We start from the raw sequence: 20,401 nt of genomic DNA, 5'->3' as shown, positions 1-20,401 counted from the left end.
CTTTTGTCCTCTATGTACGTACTGTGTACATTCCTTTGGCTGCAGAAAAATACTTTTCACTGTACTTTGGTACATGTGACAATAAATATCAATCAATCAATCAATCAACTATTGACAGAGAGCCCCCTCCCCCGCGATTCTCCGCGCAAGACTGGCCGAGTTCCCGACAGTGTGGTTCTAACCATGTATCGGCCGCTGGGAACCTTGGGTGGTGCTGCGGACTCAATCAGTGGCCGCCCTGGTGGGGGGCGGTGGGATCAAGTACCGGGGGGGGGGGGGGGGGGGGGGCCTTATGGGCAGCCGGGAAGGGCGAGCGGGCGGGTAATATGGAGCAGCACAGGGACAATCGATGGGACCTTCTTTCCTGGTTCCTGGTCCAGGTCCGCCGGCTGTGTCCGCCACGCCGCACAGGGCAGCCGCCGCAGGCCGCACTCCCGACCAGAAGCGCGCGACCCTGTATCTGCAGCCAGAGCCGCGAGGAGCACTCTGGGACCCTGCTAGCTCCCTGAAGATGGGAGAATCACTCAGGACTTTCTTAAGGAAAGTCCAGAGTGTTACGCCAGCGTTTGTGATGCTGGCGTGGGGACATAGTCCCATTTTTGGAGAATCCACCCAGAATAGTTATTCCACAATCATTGCACACATGATCCTCGGCAGATTCACTCAGGTCACTTTGGGATTGAGAAGTGCAAGAGGCGGGCCAGAGAATCGGTTTATTGGCCATGGATCAGTCAGAACATTCAATGAACTATGGAACACTGTGAAACATGTCAAAGATATCAGAATCATCAATGCAAGCAAACAGGGCTGAAAATGAGTTGGTTAATAAACCATGGATGAAGATCGGGGTTGATCTTTTTTACCTGGATGGCACTGAATACATACTGCTAATTGATTACTACTCCAACAACCCAGAGGTAATGAAACTACAGAATTCCTGCAGTGCAGCATGATCCGATGTGCAAAAGAGGTTTTTGCACGTCATGGCATACTGCAAATTGGCATGAGTGACAACAGTCCTTGCACTGACAGTTGGGAGTGGCAGAATTTCACTGGGAGATTTGATTTCAAGCACGTCACCCTAAGTCCGCACTACCCTCAATCCAATAGGTAGGCAGAAGAAGGGGTTCACATTTCTAAGACTCTGCTCAAGAAGGCCATTGCTCTAACAGGACTGCCGTTTAAATAAGCCCAACACAAATTCCGTTACATGGGGCTCCAAATGGCCCATGACTGGAAAGGGATCCACAAATGGAACCTCACCAGCCTGGCGGAGGAAGTAAAAAAGGACCTGCAAAGATGGAACACACTCCCACTCTCCCTCGCGGGGAGAGTCCAGATGATCAAAATGAACGTGCTGCCCAGGTACCTCTTCCTACTGAGATCCATTCCGATCTACATCCCCAAGGCCTTTTTCAAAGCACTGGACAAGCTAATCATGGCGTTTGTATTTGTGTGTGTGTGTGTGTGTGTGTGTGTGTGGGGGGGGGGGGGGGGGGGGGGGGGGGGGGGGGATGCTGGGATATCAAAGAAGGTCCTGCAAAAAACAAAATCTGGTGGGGGCTAGCCCTCCCAAGCCTACAATTCTACCACTGGGCGGCGACAGCCGAGCGAATAAGGGGATGGATCCAGGAGCCAGAAGCCGAGTGGGTGCGCGCGGAAGAGGCCTCCTGCACGGGGACCTCCCTCCGGGCCCTCGCCACGGCAGCACTCCCATCCCCACCCAAAAAACACTCCAGTAGCCCGGTGGTGATAGCCACCCTCCAATCCTGGAACCAACTACGGCTGCAATTTGGCCTGGCCAAAATGTCGGACAAAGCTCCCATCTGCAACAACCATAGGTTCACACCAGCGCTGACTGACACCACCTTTAAAAAGTGGGGACAGGACGGAGGGTCACTGACAGTCAGGGAACCTATACACGGACGGCAGGATCGCAACACCGGACGAACTGACAGAGAAATTCTAGCTAGCCAGGGGGAATAGCTAAGGTACCTGCAACTCAAAAATTTCTACGAAAGGAGACAAGGACATATCCACAACAACCATGACAGACATTACTGGAAGAGTTACTGGACACAAGCATCCTAGATAAAGGGTACTGTAGCGACATGTATGACCGACTGGTAGAAAGGGCCGACACCATACTGGACGCAACAAGAAAGAAATTAGAAGAAGACCTGGGGATTGAAATAGGGTGGGGACTCTGGAACAAAGCACTGTATAGGGTCAACTCAACCTCCACGTGCACAAGACTCAGCCTGACGCAACTAAAATTGGGACATAGAGTCCACGTAATAAGAACCCGTATGAGTAGGTTCTTCCCGGAGGTGGAGGACAGATGTGAACGGTGTCAAGGGGGCCTGGCCAACCACGCCCACATGTTCTGGTCTTGCCCCAGACTTGTGGAGTACTGGACAGCCTTCTTCAAGGCAATGTCCAAAGAGGTGGGGATGAGGGTAGAGCCATGACCAAAAGTGGCGGTCTTCGGAGTTTCAGACCAGCCAGATCTATTCCTGGAGAAGAGGGCGGATGCCCTTGCCTTTGCCTCTCTGATCACCCGCCGTAGAACCCTGTTCGGCTGGCGGTCAGCAGCACCACCCAGAGCTGCAGACTGGCTGCCTGACCTCTCGGAATCTCTCCAAATGGAGAAAATCAAATTTGCCAACCGAAGGGTCAGACGACGGCTTCCACAGAACGTGGGTGCCATTCACCCAATTGTTCTGGGACCTGTTTCTGGCCAATGAGCAAGCAGAAGAATAGCCAGGTAGCCAAGAATCAGGGGAAAGTAGCCAGGGCATGAGAGGGAGGGATAGACCGGGGGGGGGGAGGGGGGGCAGCTAAACTTCAGAAAAAAAGAATGGTGAACCACGGGAGAAGGGGAGGGGGGAGGGAGGAAAGGGGGCAGATGGGGGGGGGAAGGGGGGAGAGAAGAGGGAGGAAACAGGGAACAATAGAAGGGAACCAGAGAGGTGAGGGGGAGGCAAGGGAATGATAGCCGGAAGGAGGGTACAGGAAACGATAACAAACTTTGCAAATACAGGAACAGAGAGCAAGGTAAATACGGGCGAAGGACGGGACGAACGGCCGAAGCGGAGGTGAACGCGGGACGACAATGGCAGCAAAAACCGTCCGGGAGAAGCAAGTAACAACACCAACACCAGATCCATTCTCGTATTGCCCTCTCTGTATTGGACATAACTAATGTACGGGTTTCCTTGGCACCCAAATGTATATGTCCCTCCCCAGTTTCCCCGCCCCCACCTACAAACAGGTGCCTACTTATGTGTTAGAAATCATTTTGCTTACTGTACAGAGTTGCTGTTGTTGAGCTAGTGCATAATATCCTACCAGTTTTTGTTTTGTGTTTTCTTCTCTTCTATATATATGTATATTTTATTCTGTGTACATAGCTGCAAATATACTTTGTTCAAAAACCCAATAAAAAACATTTATTAAAAAAGAAGGCCATTGCTTCACGCCATGACCCCTCTTGCCCTGTTGGCGTACCGTACCACACTACTGAGTAGTGGAGCTCCAGCTCAGCTGCCAATGGGGAGGAAGCTGCACTTCCCAGCATTCCTGAAATAAATCCATAATAAGCCCATTATTCATAAATCGCTGCTCAAAAGTAGAATCAAACACACAACTTCTACCGCTCAGCAGAATGTTGGACGGTTTGGGACCAGATGATACCCTCAGGGTTGAGACCCCACAAGAATGGTCCATGACTGCCAAAGTCATAAGACAGGCAGATCCCAGTTCCTTTGTCGTTCTCACGGATCAAGGCTCAATATTGAGACGCAATCGTAGAGCATTGCTAAAGCTCAAGGCAAATCAATCGTTTACTCTTCAATCAAGACTGGATGATGAGGTTACTCTTCCTCGCATGCTTGAGACTATGCACATGGTTGCAGAAACACTGACCATTGAAGCAACAAATGAGCAAGTTAGCTTACCAGAAAATAAACAGACTACCTTGTCTTCACCTCAAGCACTGCGACGGTCCACCAGGATCCGAAGACAACCTGATAGACTTAATTTATGAACATCACCAGCCTGATGATTTGAATGTATACAGAATTATATCCGCATTGTTCGTAAAAATGTAAATACTTTGAAGCTACAAATGTATCTCAAAAAAAAACATTTCCAAAGAAAGGGGGTTGTGATGATAAGCAGATTGTCATCTGTATTCTCATCTGTACGAAATAGTAATATATGTATAATTGTTATAGTTCCAGCATCCGACCACCAGCTGGTGTGAATATGCAGACACTTGACACGGACACACCATGGCCGGAATTCTCCCTTCAGGGGACTAAGTCCCCACACTGGCAGGAAAACCAGCGCCAACGACTCTGGCGTCAACGGCCCCCCAAGGTGAGGAATTCTCACCTGTCTAGGGAGCTAGGTGGATGCCAGAGGAGTTGGCACCACTCCAGCCGACGCTGAAGGGCCTCCGCGGGTTTGCGCATGTGCGGAACGGCCGGCGTGATCTCGCACATGCGCGGAACGGCTGGCATAATTCCGTGCATGCACAGACCGGCCGGTGTATTTTCCCACATGGGCGGGGGGCTGTTTCTCTTATCTGTGCTGGACCCCAGGCAATATGGTGGAGCCCTACAGGGGCCCGGCGCGAAGGAAGATATGCCCCCATGGAACAAGCCCGCCCACAGATCGGTGGGTCCCCATCGCGGGCCAGGCCACCTTGGGGCCCCCCCCTGGGGTCGGATCCCCTATACACCCCCCCGAGGGCCTCCCCCACATACTCACCTGATAGGTCCCGCCATGCGGGACTGGCCAGAAATGGACGGCCGCTTGGCCCATCCATGCCCAGAGAATCATCGGGGGGTGGGGGCGCTGTCAACTGCCCCCGGCCGCGTGGCGGGAATTTCGCCCTCGCCCGAAAAGCGGCACCAGAGCATTGGGCAGCCAGCGGCGGGATTCGCCTGGGGATTCTCCGACCCGGCGGGGGATCGGAGAATCCCGTCTCATGTGTTCCAGAAGAAGTTGAATATGGAGTTTGTAGGAGTTGCATATTACCGTCGCTCTGTAGTATTTTAGTGTAAGTTAGCGTTGGGCCATTATTTCCAACTGTATTCATCTTAGACATTTCAGTAATTCATTAGTATAGTGTTAGTAATAAATAACTTTGTTTATAAAACAAAGTCTAATGACTTTGTTCACACTACACTGTCAAGATTCAACAACAGCCCAATCAAAGAACGTTTCAATGGTAACTTAACATGGCAGCTTCCATTTATCTACTTCAGCAACCGAATTAACTAACAGCATGGTTTCTGCAGTCCCATAACTCACTTGCTTGCAAAGTACGGCAAGCTAAACAAGGCATCCAATACAATGGACGGCCGCTTGGCCCATCCGTGCCCGGAGAATCATCGGGGGCGGGGGGGGGGGGGGGGGGGGGGGGGGGCGGTGGGGTGGGGGGGGGGGGGCGCTGTCAACTGCCCCCGGCCGCGTGGCGGGAATTTCGCCCTCGCCCGAAAAGCGGCACCAGAGCATTGGGCAGCCAGCGGCTTGTAAATTGTAAATTTCCACAAGGTATGGACAATTGCACTGCACCTCCATCAGCTTCACGAAAAATGCATCCTACCCTCACCCTCCTCATATGTTTCATGGAAGTTGCTACATTTGCAAATAAGTTGCCCATTAAACGTGCTACAGAAAGTTAAGTGTAATATTCAACAGCATAAACATCTAATTTAAAGACATGATAACAGTTAATGACTGTCAATCCATCTCTCCAGACTAGAAAATGAACAATAAAAGTGTGGAGAAACATTCCCTCAGATTGCAAATTACTGTTGGAGATTTAAGACATTTAAGTTTTCTAATTTGGGGTGAAAATTTTTACTTTTCCCTTCTGCCTCTTTTTCTTTCGCTCTCTTCATCCAGTCTTTCTTTTCTTCACTTTATTTTGCTTTTGGTACCTGATTTGACATTGAATGCTGCCACTTTCACTTCATTTTCTTTCTCAGTCCTTCTCAATAACTTAATCTCATTGATTAAGGAGATAGACCATTGGTCTTGTCATTTGCTGATGTCCCATATGTCCTGGTGCCCAGGTCACTTTGATTTCAACTTGCACTTCCAACAAGTGGACAGGGCTGAAGAATGCAGGGAAATGTCTAACTGTGCACGCATGAGATGCTCTGCTCAAGCATATTCTGGCCCCATTGAGAATTAAACAACTTTGTTTTCAAACAATGTTCATCTTTATTTATGTACTTCTCTGGTGTAAGGTTACTTAGTCACATTTCCAAAGATTTTTTAAAAATGCTGTTCAAAACTTAGTCCTGACCCAACAGAATCAGCTTTAGTGCCACAGTGCTAAAGATATAGTGAGATCTATAATATTGTTTTTCAAGACTCACTATTTTAAAAGTGAGATTGGGATTGAGTCCAATCCAATTCACACAGAATAGCAACACAGCTGCCCAATACTGCACCAAGCCCACTCACTGATCACCAAAGCCATTTCCCCCTTTGACAACTCCTCAACCTTCAACCTGTTGATTGAAAATCCTTCTCCTCTTCTTCTAATCCTGGCTCATTTTCCCTGCCTCTTAGTTTTGCAACCGCTCTCCAGGCCTATGTCTCAGCTTTCTGGACATTTGTGTGTTCTCTCTCCAATCTGCACATCTCCTCTGCCCCTTTGTCTTCAACAATGTCACCTCCCTCACAAACACCTCCTGCCTAACATGTTCCCTATCTTGTGGTCATTTTCTAAAACCTTCTACTTTACAGCATCTCCCAGCTTCAAAATCTCCCTTAAAACATTTTGGGAATGTTCCTAACTTAGCTCCCCCCCCCCCCCCCCCCCCCCCCCCCGCAATGAACCATTCACTAAATGTCCACTTTTAGCACAAGTTATTATGGTTGTTGATGGGTATTTCATTACTGGGCAACAAATGTTTGTACATTATAACCTTTTCCATGTACCATGCCATGGTCTTCTATTGCATGCATTGTCAAACTCGGGGGCGGGACCCGTGGATGGGTCGCGGGCAGGTGTCAGGAGAATTGCGGAGCTGTCCGTCGCGGTGCTCCTGATCGCGCAAATCTGCTTGCAACAGCCGCAGCAGCCGGCTGTTAATAACGCCGACTGCAAGCGGCCTTCAAAATGGGCATGAACATGTAAAAAAACGATGGCCGCACTGCGCATGCGTGCCAGATCATTGGCACGCATGCACAAAACTATGCGCACCGATGATCGGGCACACAGGCGCAGTGCGGCCGCTGTTTTTTTTAAACAGTTGCAGCTTTTTGTTTTACAAGTTCGGGGGGGGGGGGGGGTTTATTCATTTTATTTATTCATTTTATTTTTATTTTTTTCATTTATTTTATTCATACATTTCTATTTTTTTTACAAGTTCGGGGGGGGGTTTATTTCATAACATTTTACAGGGAAAAAATGCAGAACTTTGGACAGATGGAGACTCCATACTTTCCGACACAGGAAGGCTTCACCTTCATCCAACAGGTTCCATTGGAGGAGCGTGTACGAGGGCCAAAGGGACCCAAAACCATTTCCTCCATTTTTGTCAGCAGCAAACAAGGTAAGAGAAAATGGTGGGTCGCGCAGGTCGGCCAGTGTGGGACGCGAAGGTCGGCTGGCATGGGTAGCGAAGGTCGTCCAGCGTGGGTCGCGAAGGTCGGCTGGGTTGAGTCCCGAAGGTTGGCCAGTTGGTAAAAATGGGTCCCCGGTAAAAAAGTTTGAAGGACACTGTTCTATTGGATTGATTTTTCATTATCACAGAATTCCCAAATTGCAGAAGGTGCCATTCAGCCCATCGAGTCTGCACCGACCCTACAAGAGCGCTCCACCCAGGTCTACTCCCCTGTCCACCCCAAGCTATTCTCGTAACCAAACCTTGGCAAGGTGCTGTAGTGGTTTCCCATTGCCTTCTGCAGTATGCCTAACCATGCCACCCACCATCAGATGTGCATTGGTAGGATTTACAGGCTGATAATCAACCCTACTTGGTCACATTATGAACACCTTCCTTGGCTATAATGTCCTGGATTGGGGAGCTTGTGACCCAGAGGTCAAGGGAACTACCCACTGTGCCGCCGGATCAAATCCACACATACATCATTTTAAAAACATCAAGTTGCAACTTGTTGGATCCCAACAGAAAAAAAAATGTTTTATCACCTGGAAGTAAATGTATTGTATTTCTTCATGGAAGGAGTAAGAAGGGTTCTTTTTATTAAAGATTTTTTTTTTCTCTCTCAACGACTGAAAGTTTTGATGCTCCCTGCCTCTGCTAGCCCACAGTGGGGGTGTGCTCTGACTGAACGTCACTGGGAGGGAGTGAAGGTGGGAGGGAGGGAAAATAATTCTTTAAAAAGTCAGACATCAGACCAGCTGCCAGCAGAAACTCTCCTCGAGTCACAGAGAGAAGGTGAGTGCTGGGCCAGAAGAATGCAGCCACCCAGCCCCCTGCTCCTCGCGCTCGCCTTCACTGCGCTGGCGCCTGGCGGAGGGGAGCCGGTCTTCATGAGAAGGGATCACTCCGACACTCAGCTGAACAAGCAGCGTGCTCGCCGCGTCCTCACCACCCAGGCAGCAGAGGTGAGAAGCAAGACAGCACTCCCCCGCCCCACAAACCCTGCTGTACATTGGGGACGGTGGCACATTGGGCGGCAGGATGCTAAACTCTTGACCGTCGCCAGCTCGGGATTGTGCCATCAGCTTTTCAGGCTGAGATCTGCAAGGTTCCCTGCCTGACAGTTGGATATTTGGTCGTTTAATGTTAGTTTGTGTTGCCATTGCTTAATTGCAGGCGTCCTGGTGAGTGCAGCCTGGGTCGGGAAATGCATTGCAGACTTTTTTTGTCTTTATTTGGGATTCTGGTACTGGGGACTGGAGTTATACTGCTCTTGGTGCACAAGGGGGAATAGCGCCCATGAGGCAGCTGGCTGTAATCTGCTTGTTGGGGAAGATACTCTGCAGCCTTGTGACTCTAACTCTGCAGTTTGGTTTTGATCCTGTCAGGGGTTAAGCATGCAGTTCAGGAGTGAATAGATCTTTCATTTAAAAACAGACGAATGTAAACTCCCCACAATCTGTCAGGCATGGTCTACATAGAATAATCCATTCAATCCTTGCAGTGCAGGAGGAGGCCATTCAGCCCATCGAGTCTGCATCCACCCACCGTAAGAGCAGGCTACCTATGCCCACTCCCCTGTAACCCAGTAACCCCACCCTACCTGCACATCGTTGGACAAAAGGAACAATTTAGCATAGCCAATCTACCTAACCTGCACATCTTCGGACTGTCAGGATGTGGTCTCACAACAGTATAATTGCTAACACCCAAAATCTACCTTCAAAGTCCATAATTTAAAAAAAAAATTTATACCCCATTCTTAAAGTTACAAAGCCAAAATGTAGAAAGGACAGGGGAAGCCCTTAACCCATCTCATTGCTTGCACCAAAAACCAATTCAAGTTGAATCCAATTCATTGGGCGGATTCTCCGACCCCCCCGCCGGGCCGGAGAATCGCCCGGGGCCGGCATCAATCCCGCCCACGCCGTGTCCCGAATTCTCCGCCACCCGGGATTCGGCGGGGGTGGGAATCGTGCCGGTCGGCGGGCCCCCCGCGTCGATTCTCCGGCCCGCAATGGGCTGAAGTCCCGCATCTGACAAGCCTCTCCCGCCGGCGTGGATTAAACCACCTACCTTACCAGCAGGATTGGCGGCATGGGCGGCGCCGGGGTCCTGGGGGGGGGGGGGGGGGGGGGCGCGGGGCATGCGGCGATCTGGCCCTGGGGGTTGCCCCCGCGGTGGCCTGGCCCGCGATCGGGGCCCACCGATCGGCCGGCGGGCCTGTGCCGTGGGGGCCCTCTTTGGGGGAGGAGGTCTTCACCATGGCGGAGGCGGAAGAGACCTCCTCCCCTGCGCATGCGCCGGTATGACGTCAGCAGCTGCTGACGCTCCGGCGCATGTGCGGACTTACGCCGGCAGCAAAGTCCTTTTGGCCCCTGCTGGCGTGGCGCCAAAGGCCGTTCATGCCAGCTGGCGGAGCAGGAACCACTCCGGCGCGGGCCTAGCCCCTCAATGTGAGTGCTTGGCCCCTAAAGGTGCGGAGACTTCCACACCTTTGGGGCAGCCCGTGCCGGAGTGGTTCACGCCACTCAACACGCCGGGACCCCCCATCCCGCTGGGTAGGGGAGAATCTCGGCCATAATCTCCACAAGAGAGACAACTGCTGTTTTTGGAACACTTAGAGCACTTTTGAACCTAATAACTGGGCATTAGCTCAGTAAATAGTTAAATGTGACATTTAAACTGACAAGAAAAGGCATTGCACCTCATCCAGGGCTTGATCTGATGCTTGATCTTAGCGAAAAGGCCAAGAAACGATAAATCCATAATTCTGACCAGGTATCAATGGATGACAATCAGATCCCTAATAACTGATCTAGTCCTTCCTTGAACCAGCATTAGCTCTCCTGGGTCATCCAGTGATAGCAGCTAGACTGCCAGTCAATCCTTCCAGCCATTGGACTTGCTTTGCCTACTGAGTCTGAGGGAGCAGAGCATCTTCTCTCTCCACCCCTTCCCCACCCTCCTGTATCTAACATTTCTTTGTCATGACACAAAAAATCTTACACGCCAGATGAAGGGGGAATATCTATTAACAATTTAAACCACTTATCACCCTCTTAATCTTCTAAACACAGGGACATTTGAGCCCAATTGATGCCATCTGTCCTCATAATTCAGCCCCATAAACCCCAGTATCATTCTGGTGAATATGTGCTGTGTCTCTTTTAAGACCAATATATCCTTCCACGGGTGCAGAGCAAGGCAAAAACTGAGCAGGGTCTCATTAAGGCGTTACCAGGCAATGAAACTGAGATATTTCTGAACGCTATGGCTCAGTGTCACTAGTTAAGGCAGTTATCGCACTAAAGTAATGATGGAAGCGAAGGATCGATCTTAGAAATTACGCACTAACTCCAATGATATTGACACATCATAAAACTATTCAAAGGTGAGAACAAGAGTTAACACAGCTACTAGATGTTGTGCAGTTTTTTGAGCAAACCTTGACACTTGGCAAATTTAGGGATATTCATGGTCCATGGAATCCCTACAGTGCAGAAGGAGGCCATTTGACCCATCGGTCTGCACCGATCCTCTGAAAGAGCACCCTACCTCGGCCCACTCCCCCGCCCTGTCCCCGCAACCCCACCTAACCTGTATATCTTTGGACACTAAGGGGCAATTATTATCATGGCCAATCCAATGATACAATGATGAAGTACGTAATACTTCAGCACAGTGACAGAGTGAAGTGCTCTCATGTCAGGTATAGGAGCTTAGCTGCAGAGTAAAGCTTCCTCTACTCTATTGAATAGCCTCTGATCAAAATCAATTGTTGCTCATTTCCTTGCAGAATGAGTATAAAGTTGAGAAAGGGAGTGGAGGCTAAAGCAATTTGGAAGGGGTTATGTTGCTCCATGGAACACAATGGCTCTGGGACTGGAGATGAAGATGATCTCTGTCTTTTAGTGGTAGAAATCTGGAATTCTATTCTCTGAAAGATTGTGGAATCTGGGACATTTTTGTTGGTTAAGGGTATCAGGAGTTTTGTTAATGAGGATCAATAGACTGAGCTGCTCAGCTCTGAGCTAATTAAATGGCAGAAAAGGTCCATACATCTCAATGGTCAATTCCTGGTCTTACGAAGGCACTGAGAGTGGTAGACATATTGAGGATGGATACATTTTACTTGCTACCCTTTTGAGAATGAGGAATTACAATTCAGCAGTTTGCTCAGGAGATTAAGGGGACAATGCAGTGGCCATGAGATGGAAGTTGAACTAAAGCAAGAAGATTTGGGCTTGGTAGAAAATTTGATCCTGTCTTATACACTGAAAAAGTAATCCATTCCATTTTCCACAACAAAAAAGCAAAGAATCTGAAATTAAATAAGAGCCTTGTCACATCCCACAGAAATGTCCCAGTGGTGATTTAACCCCGACTAGACTAGAGAACGTGGTGGGAATTCGAGTGTGAAGGTCATTGTGCCCATGTAACATAGAAACGATGCTGGCAATTGAATACTGATTAAATTTATTTCTGATATGTGTTCAGCACAATCTCCAGCTGTCTCCAAGGTAATTTTCTTGTGAAAATAAAATCACCTAAGGGAGAGTTAAGAATCATTTACTGTTAAAATATTCCCCGCAGGAATATTTGAAAAGATTTGGCTGGGACGATCCCGTCGATTGGGAACATCAAGTGTCAGGGAGGGACACGGCTCCACAAGAGGAAAACCCAGCTCCCCGAGATGTGCCTCAGGTCATGACTGAAGGAAATTTTGGAAATGCAACCACAAAGGGAAGTCCGAAGAAACCCGACAACAACCCTGCTTACCTTCAAAACCTCAAGAGGTTCCAGAAAGCCAATGGTTTGAGTCCCACTGGAATCCTGGACAACGCCACCCTCGCTGTAATGAACCTACCTCGTTGTGGCGTTCCTGATACGATGCTTCTGGAGAATAGCTCTCTCTTAAACACAACATCACTCAACCAGTCATCTACCGACAGCACTGGCAGTGACTTGAATACCACCCGGTCTGCCACAGGGCCAGAGTCGGTCCGCAGGAAGCGCTTCCTTGACCATCTGGCAGAGCATGCCAGGAGAAAACGAGACGGCTTAGATGATCTGGGAGGAGCCGCCAGCAGCCTGGGCTTCTCGAAGAGAAATCTAAAGTGGCGCCTGATGGATGAAGCCTTCACCATGCAAATGAGTGTCGAGCAGCAGAAGAATATCCTGCGCCTGGCCTTCCGCATGTGGAGTGAGGTGACGCCCCTGGAGTTCGAAGAGGACTTGGTTTCTCTTCCTGCTGACATTGATATTAAGCTGGGCTTCGGAACAGGTAAAACTAAATGTGCACAAGTTGGCGGGCGAGCTTGTCAGTTATTCGGAGTGTGCCAGACTGAATCTCTGATTGTATTCATCTGCTCTCGAGAATTACATAGGAACTGCAAGTGGTGTCAGAATTCCTGGGCTAGAGAAAGATGGGGCTGGGAGGGGCGGGTGGAGGAGATACAGAGGCCACTTCGTCAAAGTTATGTATGAACCCTTGCTGGAGGGGGTGCATGTATGGGCATTGATTGTACATCGGAGCGGGCTGGGCCAGAAGGCTTTTACATCCTTCCCGCTGACCCTTACCACCAAGGTTCACTTGAGAGCAATGGCCACTTGGGTGGAGTAGTAGAAGGCAGAGAGTGCTCATGTATTTGTTCCCCAGCACAAATTACCATCAGGCGAGGGGAGTGGGAGGGTACAAGAATCAGAGAACACCACTCACTTAGCTGAATTGCAATGCTCCGTAATTGGGACCACATATCCACAGTAGCTGAGTGAGCCACGCTGGGATGGTGAGGGGGGGGGGGGGGGGGGGGGGGTGGAATCAGATCAGGTGGCTGGTTAAAATATTTTTACAGTCTGAATCCTGACTTGCCAACCTAACTCCAACCTGCTCACTTCCAATTTAAACAGATGCAGGGCAGGGATCTGGTTATGTTGTTGGGAGAGTATGTGTTTGTGTGTGTGTGGTGGCAGTACTGGAGAACTTTCACTTCTGTCAATGTTAAGTGCATGCAATTCAACACAAGGCAAAGATCCCTTTATCCTTTACAAAATATCTCAAAAGAGCCCCAGGGGCTGGTTTAGCTCACTGAGCTAAATCGCTGGCTTTTAAAGCAGACCAAGCAGGCCAGCAGCACGGTTCGATTCCCGTACCAGCCTCCCCGGACAGGCGCCGGAATGTGGCGACTAGGGGCTTTTCACAGTAACTTCATTAAAGCCTACTCGTGACAATAAGCGATTTTCATTTCATTTTCATTTCAGTTACGAACTCTCCAAAAGTTCACACACCCGCCAGCCTGTGGGCTCCTTAAGGAAAATTGCAAAATTTGAGCGGTGAACGATACAACTCATTTGATGCAGGACTCTTACTGGCAAAGGAGAATGTTATCACCTCGATTTTGGCTAGATTCCAACCCAAGGTGTAAACCCAGTGTCTAATCCATTGCCCCCACCCAAATGCCTGTAATGTGGCATATGATGAGTACCTGTTCCCTGACACTCTGCCAGAAATGTAATGGCGGTGTGAAAGTACATTGGATTGTAGTCAAATAAAGATATAAATAGCCACTGATACATCCTTTTTATGCTGCATAATAATGATTGTGCTTTGATAATAGCCTTGCATCTAACGTTTGTCTCTCGGATACCAGATATCACATTTTGTTGCGAAGTCTATGAGAGAGAGTGAATGACCGGGGCTTTTCATCTTGGTTCCCCCAGACCTGCTGCCTATTATTTACAAGCAGATTACTGACCGGCAAATGATCAGAGACTTGCAACCAGCTACAATAAACTGAATCCCCATCGGCAACATTGAGCAATGGTCTGAAAGGGTCAGTCGACATTAACCGTTAAACGTCACAAGCATCTTTTTGCATAATGTCGGACCTTCTCCATTGGAAAGTCTAAGGATGCTTCAAGCAATGAATTGCTTCTTGAAAGGTGGCACTGGTCACGAAGGTGAACTTTTAATATCAGAATGAATATCGTTAAGTGGAATAGCAATGTATTTATCCCTCCGTAAATGCCATGTCATGACTAATATCTCACTAAAGGTTGCCTCTCTATAAAGGAGCCCTTGAAAAAGATCACCTTTCAGATCGCTAAGCCAGAAAGGAACTTGCATGTGAGTAGTAGATCCCTGATCAAAATTTATCGCTTAAACAAGACTTGGCTTTATATAATAATAATCTTTATTAGTGTCACAAGTAGTCTTACATTAACACTGCAAAGAAGTTACTGTGAAAAGCCGCTTGTTGCCACCTTCCAGCGCCTGTTCGGGTACACTGAGGGAGAATTTAGAATGTCCAATTCACCTAACAAGCACGTCTTTGGACCGTGGGAGGAAACCGGAGCTCCCGGAGGAAACCCATGCAGACATAGGGAGAAGGTGCAAACTCCACACAGACAGTGACCCAAGCCGGGAATCGAACCTGGGACCCAGGAGCTGTGAAGCAACAGTGCTAACCACTGTGCTACCATGCCGCCCCTATAGAACATCTTTTGCGATTTCACAGCTTCCCAAAGTGCTTTGCAGCCAATGAAGTATTCACAGTTGTGATGTGGGAAATCGGTCAGCCAACCTGTGCACAGCGAGCTCCGTCATACATCAATAGGACCTGTGAGCAGTTCATCTGTTTTCAGCGCTGTTAGTGAGATGGTAAGCAAGTATTGGCCGGGGTGTGGGGTTTGAACTCATCTGCTTCTCTTTGAAATATGGGATCACTGTGTCCACCAGAGAATTCCGACGGGTTTAACTGAAAGAGAACACCTCCAAGGAATGCTGAGCTCCCTCCATACCCCACTGGAGGACGGGTTCAGAGAGTGTCACGGGCTGCAGGTGTGCAGACCGCTCACACTGCCTGCAAGCTGCTACCTTTCATTTGTGCCAGTGCACCTCATTAAAAGCTTGTTTTACAGTTTGAACGACTGGAGGTGACGTGAAAGGATAAAAGAGGAGAAAGAGGAAAGAATGAACGAAGAAATATGAGAGATAATTACCAACTGCCACTTTTAGAATGGGTTGACTCCACCTTGCTGTCCTTTTGAGGCATAGAGTTCTCAAAGCACTTTATAATACATGACTGATAGTCGGCGACAATTCTTGTAAACCTATATTATTGAAGTATGTCGGCCAGATTAACTCCTTCACTGCCATGGCCTTACTGGGATTGCCTTCTGTATGATGCGAACCATATTTTAAACCGATACCTGCACATCTTCTGAATTGAATGAAAATGGTTACTGGCATACATTCCATAAGTCTGGAGTGGTCAAAGGTTTGTTTCCCTGAAAGATTGAATATTGAAAAGGATTCGATGAATAACTATAGGAATATGTTGTTTCATAAATCAGCCATGGGAGATAGGCTTTTCCTTACCGGGAACGTTAATCTCGCCAGTTACCATTAAGTTGAGATGGGACAGACATGGTTGTCTGTCAGGCATGCCCTTACTCTGATGCCACAAGAACATTAGATGGTTCAGCAATGTTCGCAGCCAAATTTGGAACGATGCCAGGCCCTCGTCAACTCTGGCGGCTGTTGGAGAGAGATGGACCTAATAAACATTTAATTGGAACACGTTTTATCCATTTGAGGACGCGAGCACAACTGACCCCTGCAAGGCTGCCAGATCTGAGGACATCTTTTCCCAGATAAGAAATATTGGAGCTGCATTTATTTTCACTTCAGCCCAACATCTGGGAATCAGCTCCTGGTTTTTATGCCGTAAATCGCCCGTTACTGAACAGCAGAACTTGGCTCAGTGACACAAGCCGTCCTGAGGTCTGAGTTTAAAAATAAGCTTTTAAATAATTTTTGGTTTCCTACCCTGTCTTTCCTCAAGTGATCTGCTCTCACAATTTAACTCCTCTCTCTGCTGACCCCACCTAAATGGCTTGAGGCTGAATAGTTGAAGTGAGAGGACAACAGTGGAATGAACAATCAATAAAAGAGGCAGACGTTTAAAAGCAGAACTAGGTTTCTGTAGAATTGACAAGCTCCACCACTCCCCTGTATCAAAAGCCAAAATTGACCCGCAATGTGTTTGATCCGAAAAGCAAGTCTCTTTTACTTCAGCCTCTGGTAACGTTGTACAAAAGGGGGCCTTCGAACAAAACAAGGTTGGCATTCAAAGAGAAAGATGGGCCGGCACATTTAAGGCACACAGGCTTGATCTTCACACCTGCAGAGAACAGCCGTGTGGTAATCAATCTACCCTACCCAAATTCCATTAACACCTAAAAGAGATTATTCTCCTGTACTGAGTTTTTTCTTAATCACAATCAGACAATGAAGAGTTTGCGACTGAATTGGAATCTTACTGTGTTGAATACCAACAGCAAATTGCATCTTCGATGTAGAGGCATAATCCAAAAGGATAATTGACACAGAGCCAAAGAAAGGGATATTAGGATAGCTTGGACAAAAGGTGATTTATAAAGAGGGTCTTCAAAGAGGAATAATCAGGGGACATCAAGAGGGAAATGCAGGGCATGGGGACCAGGTAGTTGAAGGCACAGCCGTCAATGGAGGGAGAGGGCGTTTTACAAGTCAGAGGTGGATGATTGTAAGGTTTTGCAAAGGGTTTTACGGCTGAATGAGATAGTGGAGGTAGAAACATTTCAGGCTCCTGGCCTAGGGATATGATGGCTGTACTGAAGAACTGCAGGCAGCTATCTGCAAGGCCAGAAGGTCCGTCGGCAAAGTGAAGACAATATCAAAACTTTGACCATCTGCTTTAGGTCCACTGGTTTTAAGGGGGAGCTCACATTACAAGGTAAAGCCTGCTTGATAAGGCAACACTCCACCCAGATACCCTGTGACCACGGGCTGGATTCTCCCAAAATGAGGATATGTCCCCACGCCGGGGTAAAAACGGTGGAGTTTTACTCCAGAAATTCCTTTTAAAAAGTTGAACAAATTCAGTGTCCTGCAGGGGGCTAGGAGGGACCCGGAGTGAATCTTGCAGTTTTAGCGCATTTGTCCTCTATCCCGAAGAATTTGCTCTTCCGGTTTGGAGTCCGCGCATGCGCACGGTGTTGGCCTCCAGCGGCCGCACCATGCCCATGACGGACTCAGACCGCGGAGCCCAGCAAAAAAAGAGAACCCCTGTTCGGCCGCGCGTCCGAACTTCAAACCCGTGCCTTTAATCGCTGGCCACCTATAATGCCCCCCCCCTGGTCTCCTATTCGCCCGCCCCCGACCAGGGCGGCCGCGACTGAGTCCGCAGCCACACCAGCATCTCAACCGGCAATAGGTGGTTAGTTCCACGGCGTCGGGAACTCGGTCAGTTGGGAGCAGAGGATTGCTGGGCAGGCCTCTGGCAATGACCCCCGGCGGCGCGGCGTAGTCTGCGATCATGACGATTTTTGGGGCCCGGAAAATCGCCGAACCAGCGCCATGCCCGATTACGGCATGAAATGGATTCTCCACCCCCGTGCCGACTGCCATTTTGGCGCCAGGCTGTGGAGAATCCAGCTCCATAACTCTAGAAGGAGGCAGAAGCCCAAGAATTGCCTCACCCCATCTCGTGGGTCACGGTGACACTTAGAACAGTCTTGAAAATCTTTGGACATCAAAAGGTAATGGAGACTGAGAGTAATAGTCCATAACGGCCTCTGCTTGCAGAGAATGAACATTCATAAAAATCAGCCACTCTCTGTTCTAAACATATGTTTACTTATTTTTACTGATGTCTCCTTGGAATATTTATGCGTCTTTACTTTTATTTTTTTTTAAACTTTTTATTCAGGCATTTGTAATTTTTTTACAACAATTTTGAAAGCAAACATAACACAATAAAAAACACCCCCCAACCAGCAATCATACCCAGCCAACATGGCTCACAGTTCCCCAGTCCGCATGTTTACTTTTATTGATATAATTTTATATTTCACATATCTTAGAAAGATCCGTAGTGTCCTAAAAAGTAAGGTTAAGGGGGGGGGGTTGTTGGGTTACGGGTATAGGGTGGATACGTGGGTTTGAGTAGAGTGATCATTGCTCGGCACAACATCGAGGGCCGAAGGGCCTGTTCTGTGCTGTACTGTTCTATGTTCTATTTCTCATGACCTAACTTCATTGCAACAAAATGGAGGAACAGGTGGCCATTGTCTTCTCTGTCCAAGTGCGAGTGTGGGAATCTCAGACAGATTAAGGCCACTTCTCAGGCCAAACACCATCTTCTCCATGATGATTCCACTAAATGACGGGAACACGGGTGGAATGCCGCCAGGGTCTGCTGCTGGTGCCAGCCATGGTCACGGAGACCATCCGAGCCTGTCTGAGGGCCACCCCCCCAAACAATACACTGCCTGTCGACGTCTCCTCCAGCAGGCTCCCTCCCCACACCACTCCCCCCCTCTCAGGACCCCCATTGCAGGGTGACTCCCCCCCGAGGGTGACCCCTCTCCTGCACCACAAATCAGCCCCACCCTCGGACTGCCTGGATGCCCCCTTTCCCCAAATACAGGGGTGACCCCAGCTACCCTGAGGGACCCCCATAATAGGGAGACACCCAGGGACCCCCCTAACATAGAACAGTACAGCACAGAACATGCACTTCGGCCCTCGATGTTGTGCCGAGCAATGATCACCCTACTCAAACCCACGTATCCACCCTATACCCGCAACCCAACAACCCCCCCCCCCCCCCCCCCCCCCCCTAACCTTATATTTTTTAGGACACTACGGGCAATTTATCATGGCCAATCCACCTAACCCGCACATCTTTGGACTGTGGGAGGAAACCGGAGCACCCGGAGGAAACCCACGCACACACGGGGAGGACGTGCAGACTCCGCACAGACAGTGACCCAGCCGGGAACCGAACTGGGACCCTGGAGCTGTGAAGCATTTATGCTAACCACCATGCTACCGTGCTGCCCCTGAAGGAACTCCCACCGAGACCCCCTAACTGAAGGAACATACCCCCCAGATCTCCTTGACAAAGGAACCCCTCCACAGAGACCCCCTAAATAAAGGGACCACCGACAGGAACCCCCATGACTAAAGGGACCCCCCCCCCAAGGAAAGAGGCCCCTGTGTGGAAGCTAGAGAGTGTAGTCCAGACAGGGGCAGTGGAAAAATTACAGCTGTAATTCTCCTTGAAGGAGAACAGCTATAACCTGTGTTTAAACCCATCAGCTGCAAGCCATTCATTCATTTCTAGTAGTGGGCTGTGAGTGACAGCATCCACAAAACAGCTGCAGCCTTGATTCATTCATCTTCCTTTATGGATGAGTGACTCTAAGTGCTGAATGTTTGCAAACATCAACTACATCAAAGAGAGGTGAGTGCATTCCAATCACTCAGGCATGTGATTGCTTGATAAACTTTAACTGTTTACCTCAGAGCTCTCCGATATTACCCAACATTTTGCCAAGCAGCTGCATTATAATGAAATCTGAGGCCCAATATCAATTGAGCCTCAGGCCTCACTCATTCAGGTGCAGAGAATCTGTCATCTTCTCATGAATTTCTGGGCCTAGATTTATACAACCATTAATTAGGAAGCTGCCTCAATCATTTTGCCAGAATATTTGGGCAGCAGGGTAGCATGGTGGTTAGCATAAATGCTTCACAGCTCCAGGGTCCCAGGTTCGATTCCCGGCTGGGTCACTGTCTGTGTGGAGTCTGCACGTCCTCCCCCTGTGTGCGTGGGTTTCCTCCGGGTGCTCCGGTTTCCTCCCACAGTCCAAAGATGTGCGGGTTAGGTGGATTGGCCATGCTAAATTGCCTGTAGTGTCCTAATAAAAAG

At 48.9% G+C, this 20,401-nt stretch overlaps 1 protein-coding gene across 1 annotated transcript in view; it reads left to right on the top strand.

Annotated features, from left to right (window-relative positions):
• Positions 1-8,452: 8,452 nt before the first annotated feature.
• LOC119964255 (matrix metalloproteinase-21-like) overlaps positions 8,453-20,401 on the top strand; it is a 36,068-nt gene continuing 24,119 nt past the window's right edge. The window contains exons 1-2 of the mRNA XM_038793534.1: positions 8,453-8,602; positions 12,234-12,924. Coding sequence (XP_038649462.1) covers positions 8,453-8,602; positions 12,234-12,924 — 841 coding nt within the window. The remainder of the gene's footprint in view (positions 8,603-12,233; positions 12,925-20,401) is intronic.

This window comes from Scyliorhinus canicula, chromosome 4 (assembly GCF_902713615.1).
Source record: "Scyliorhinus canicula chromosome 4, sScyCan1.1, whole genome shotgun sequence".
In the NCBI taxonomy this organism is placed as follows: Eukaryota; Metazoa; Chordata; class Chondrichthyes; order Carcharhiniformes; family Scyliorhinidae; genus Scyliorhinus; species Scyliorhinus canicula.
The sequence above is the reverse complement of the archived record's forward strand: the minus strand, read 5'-3'. Positions and strand labels throughout refer to the sequence as shown.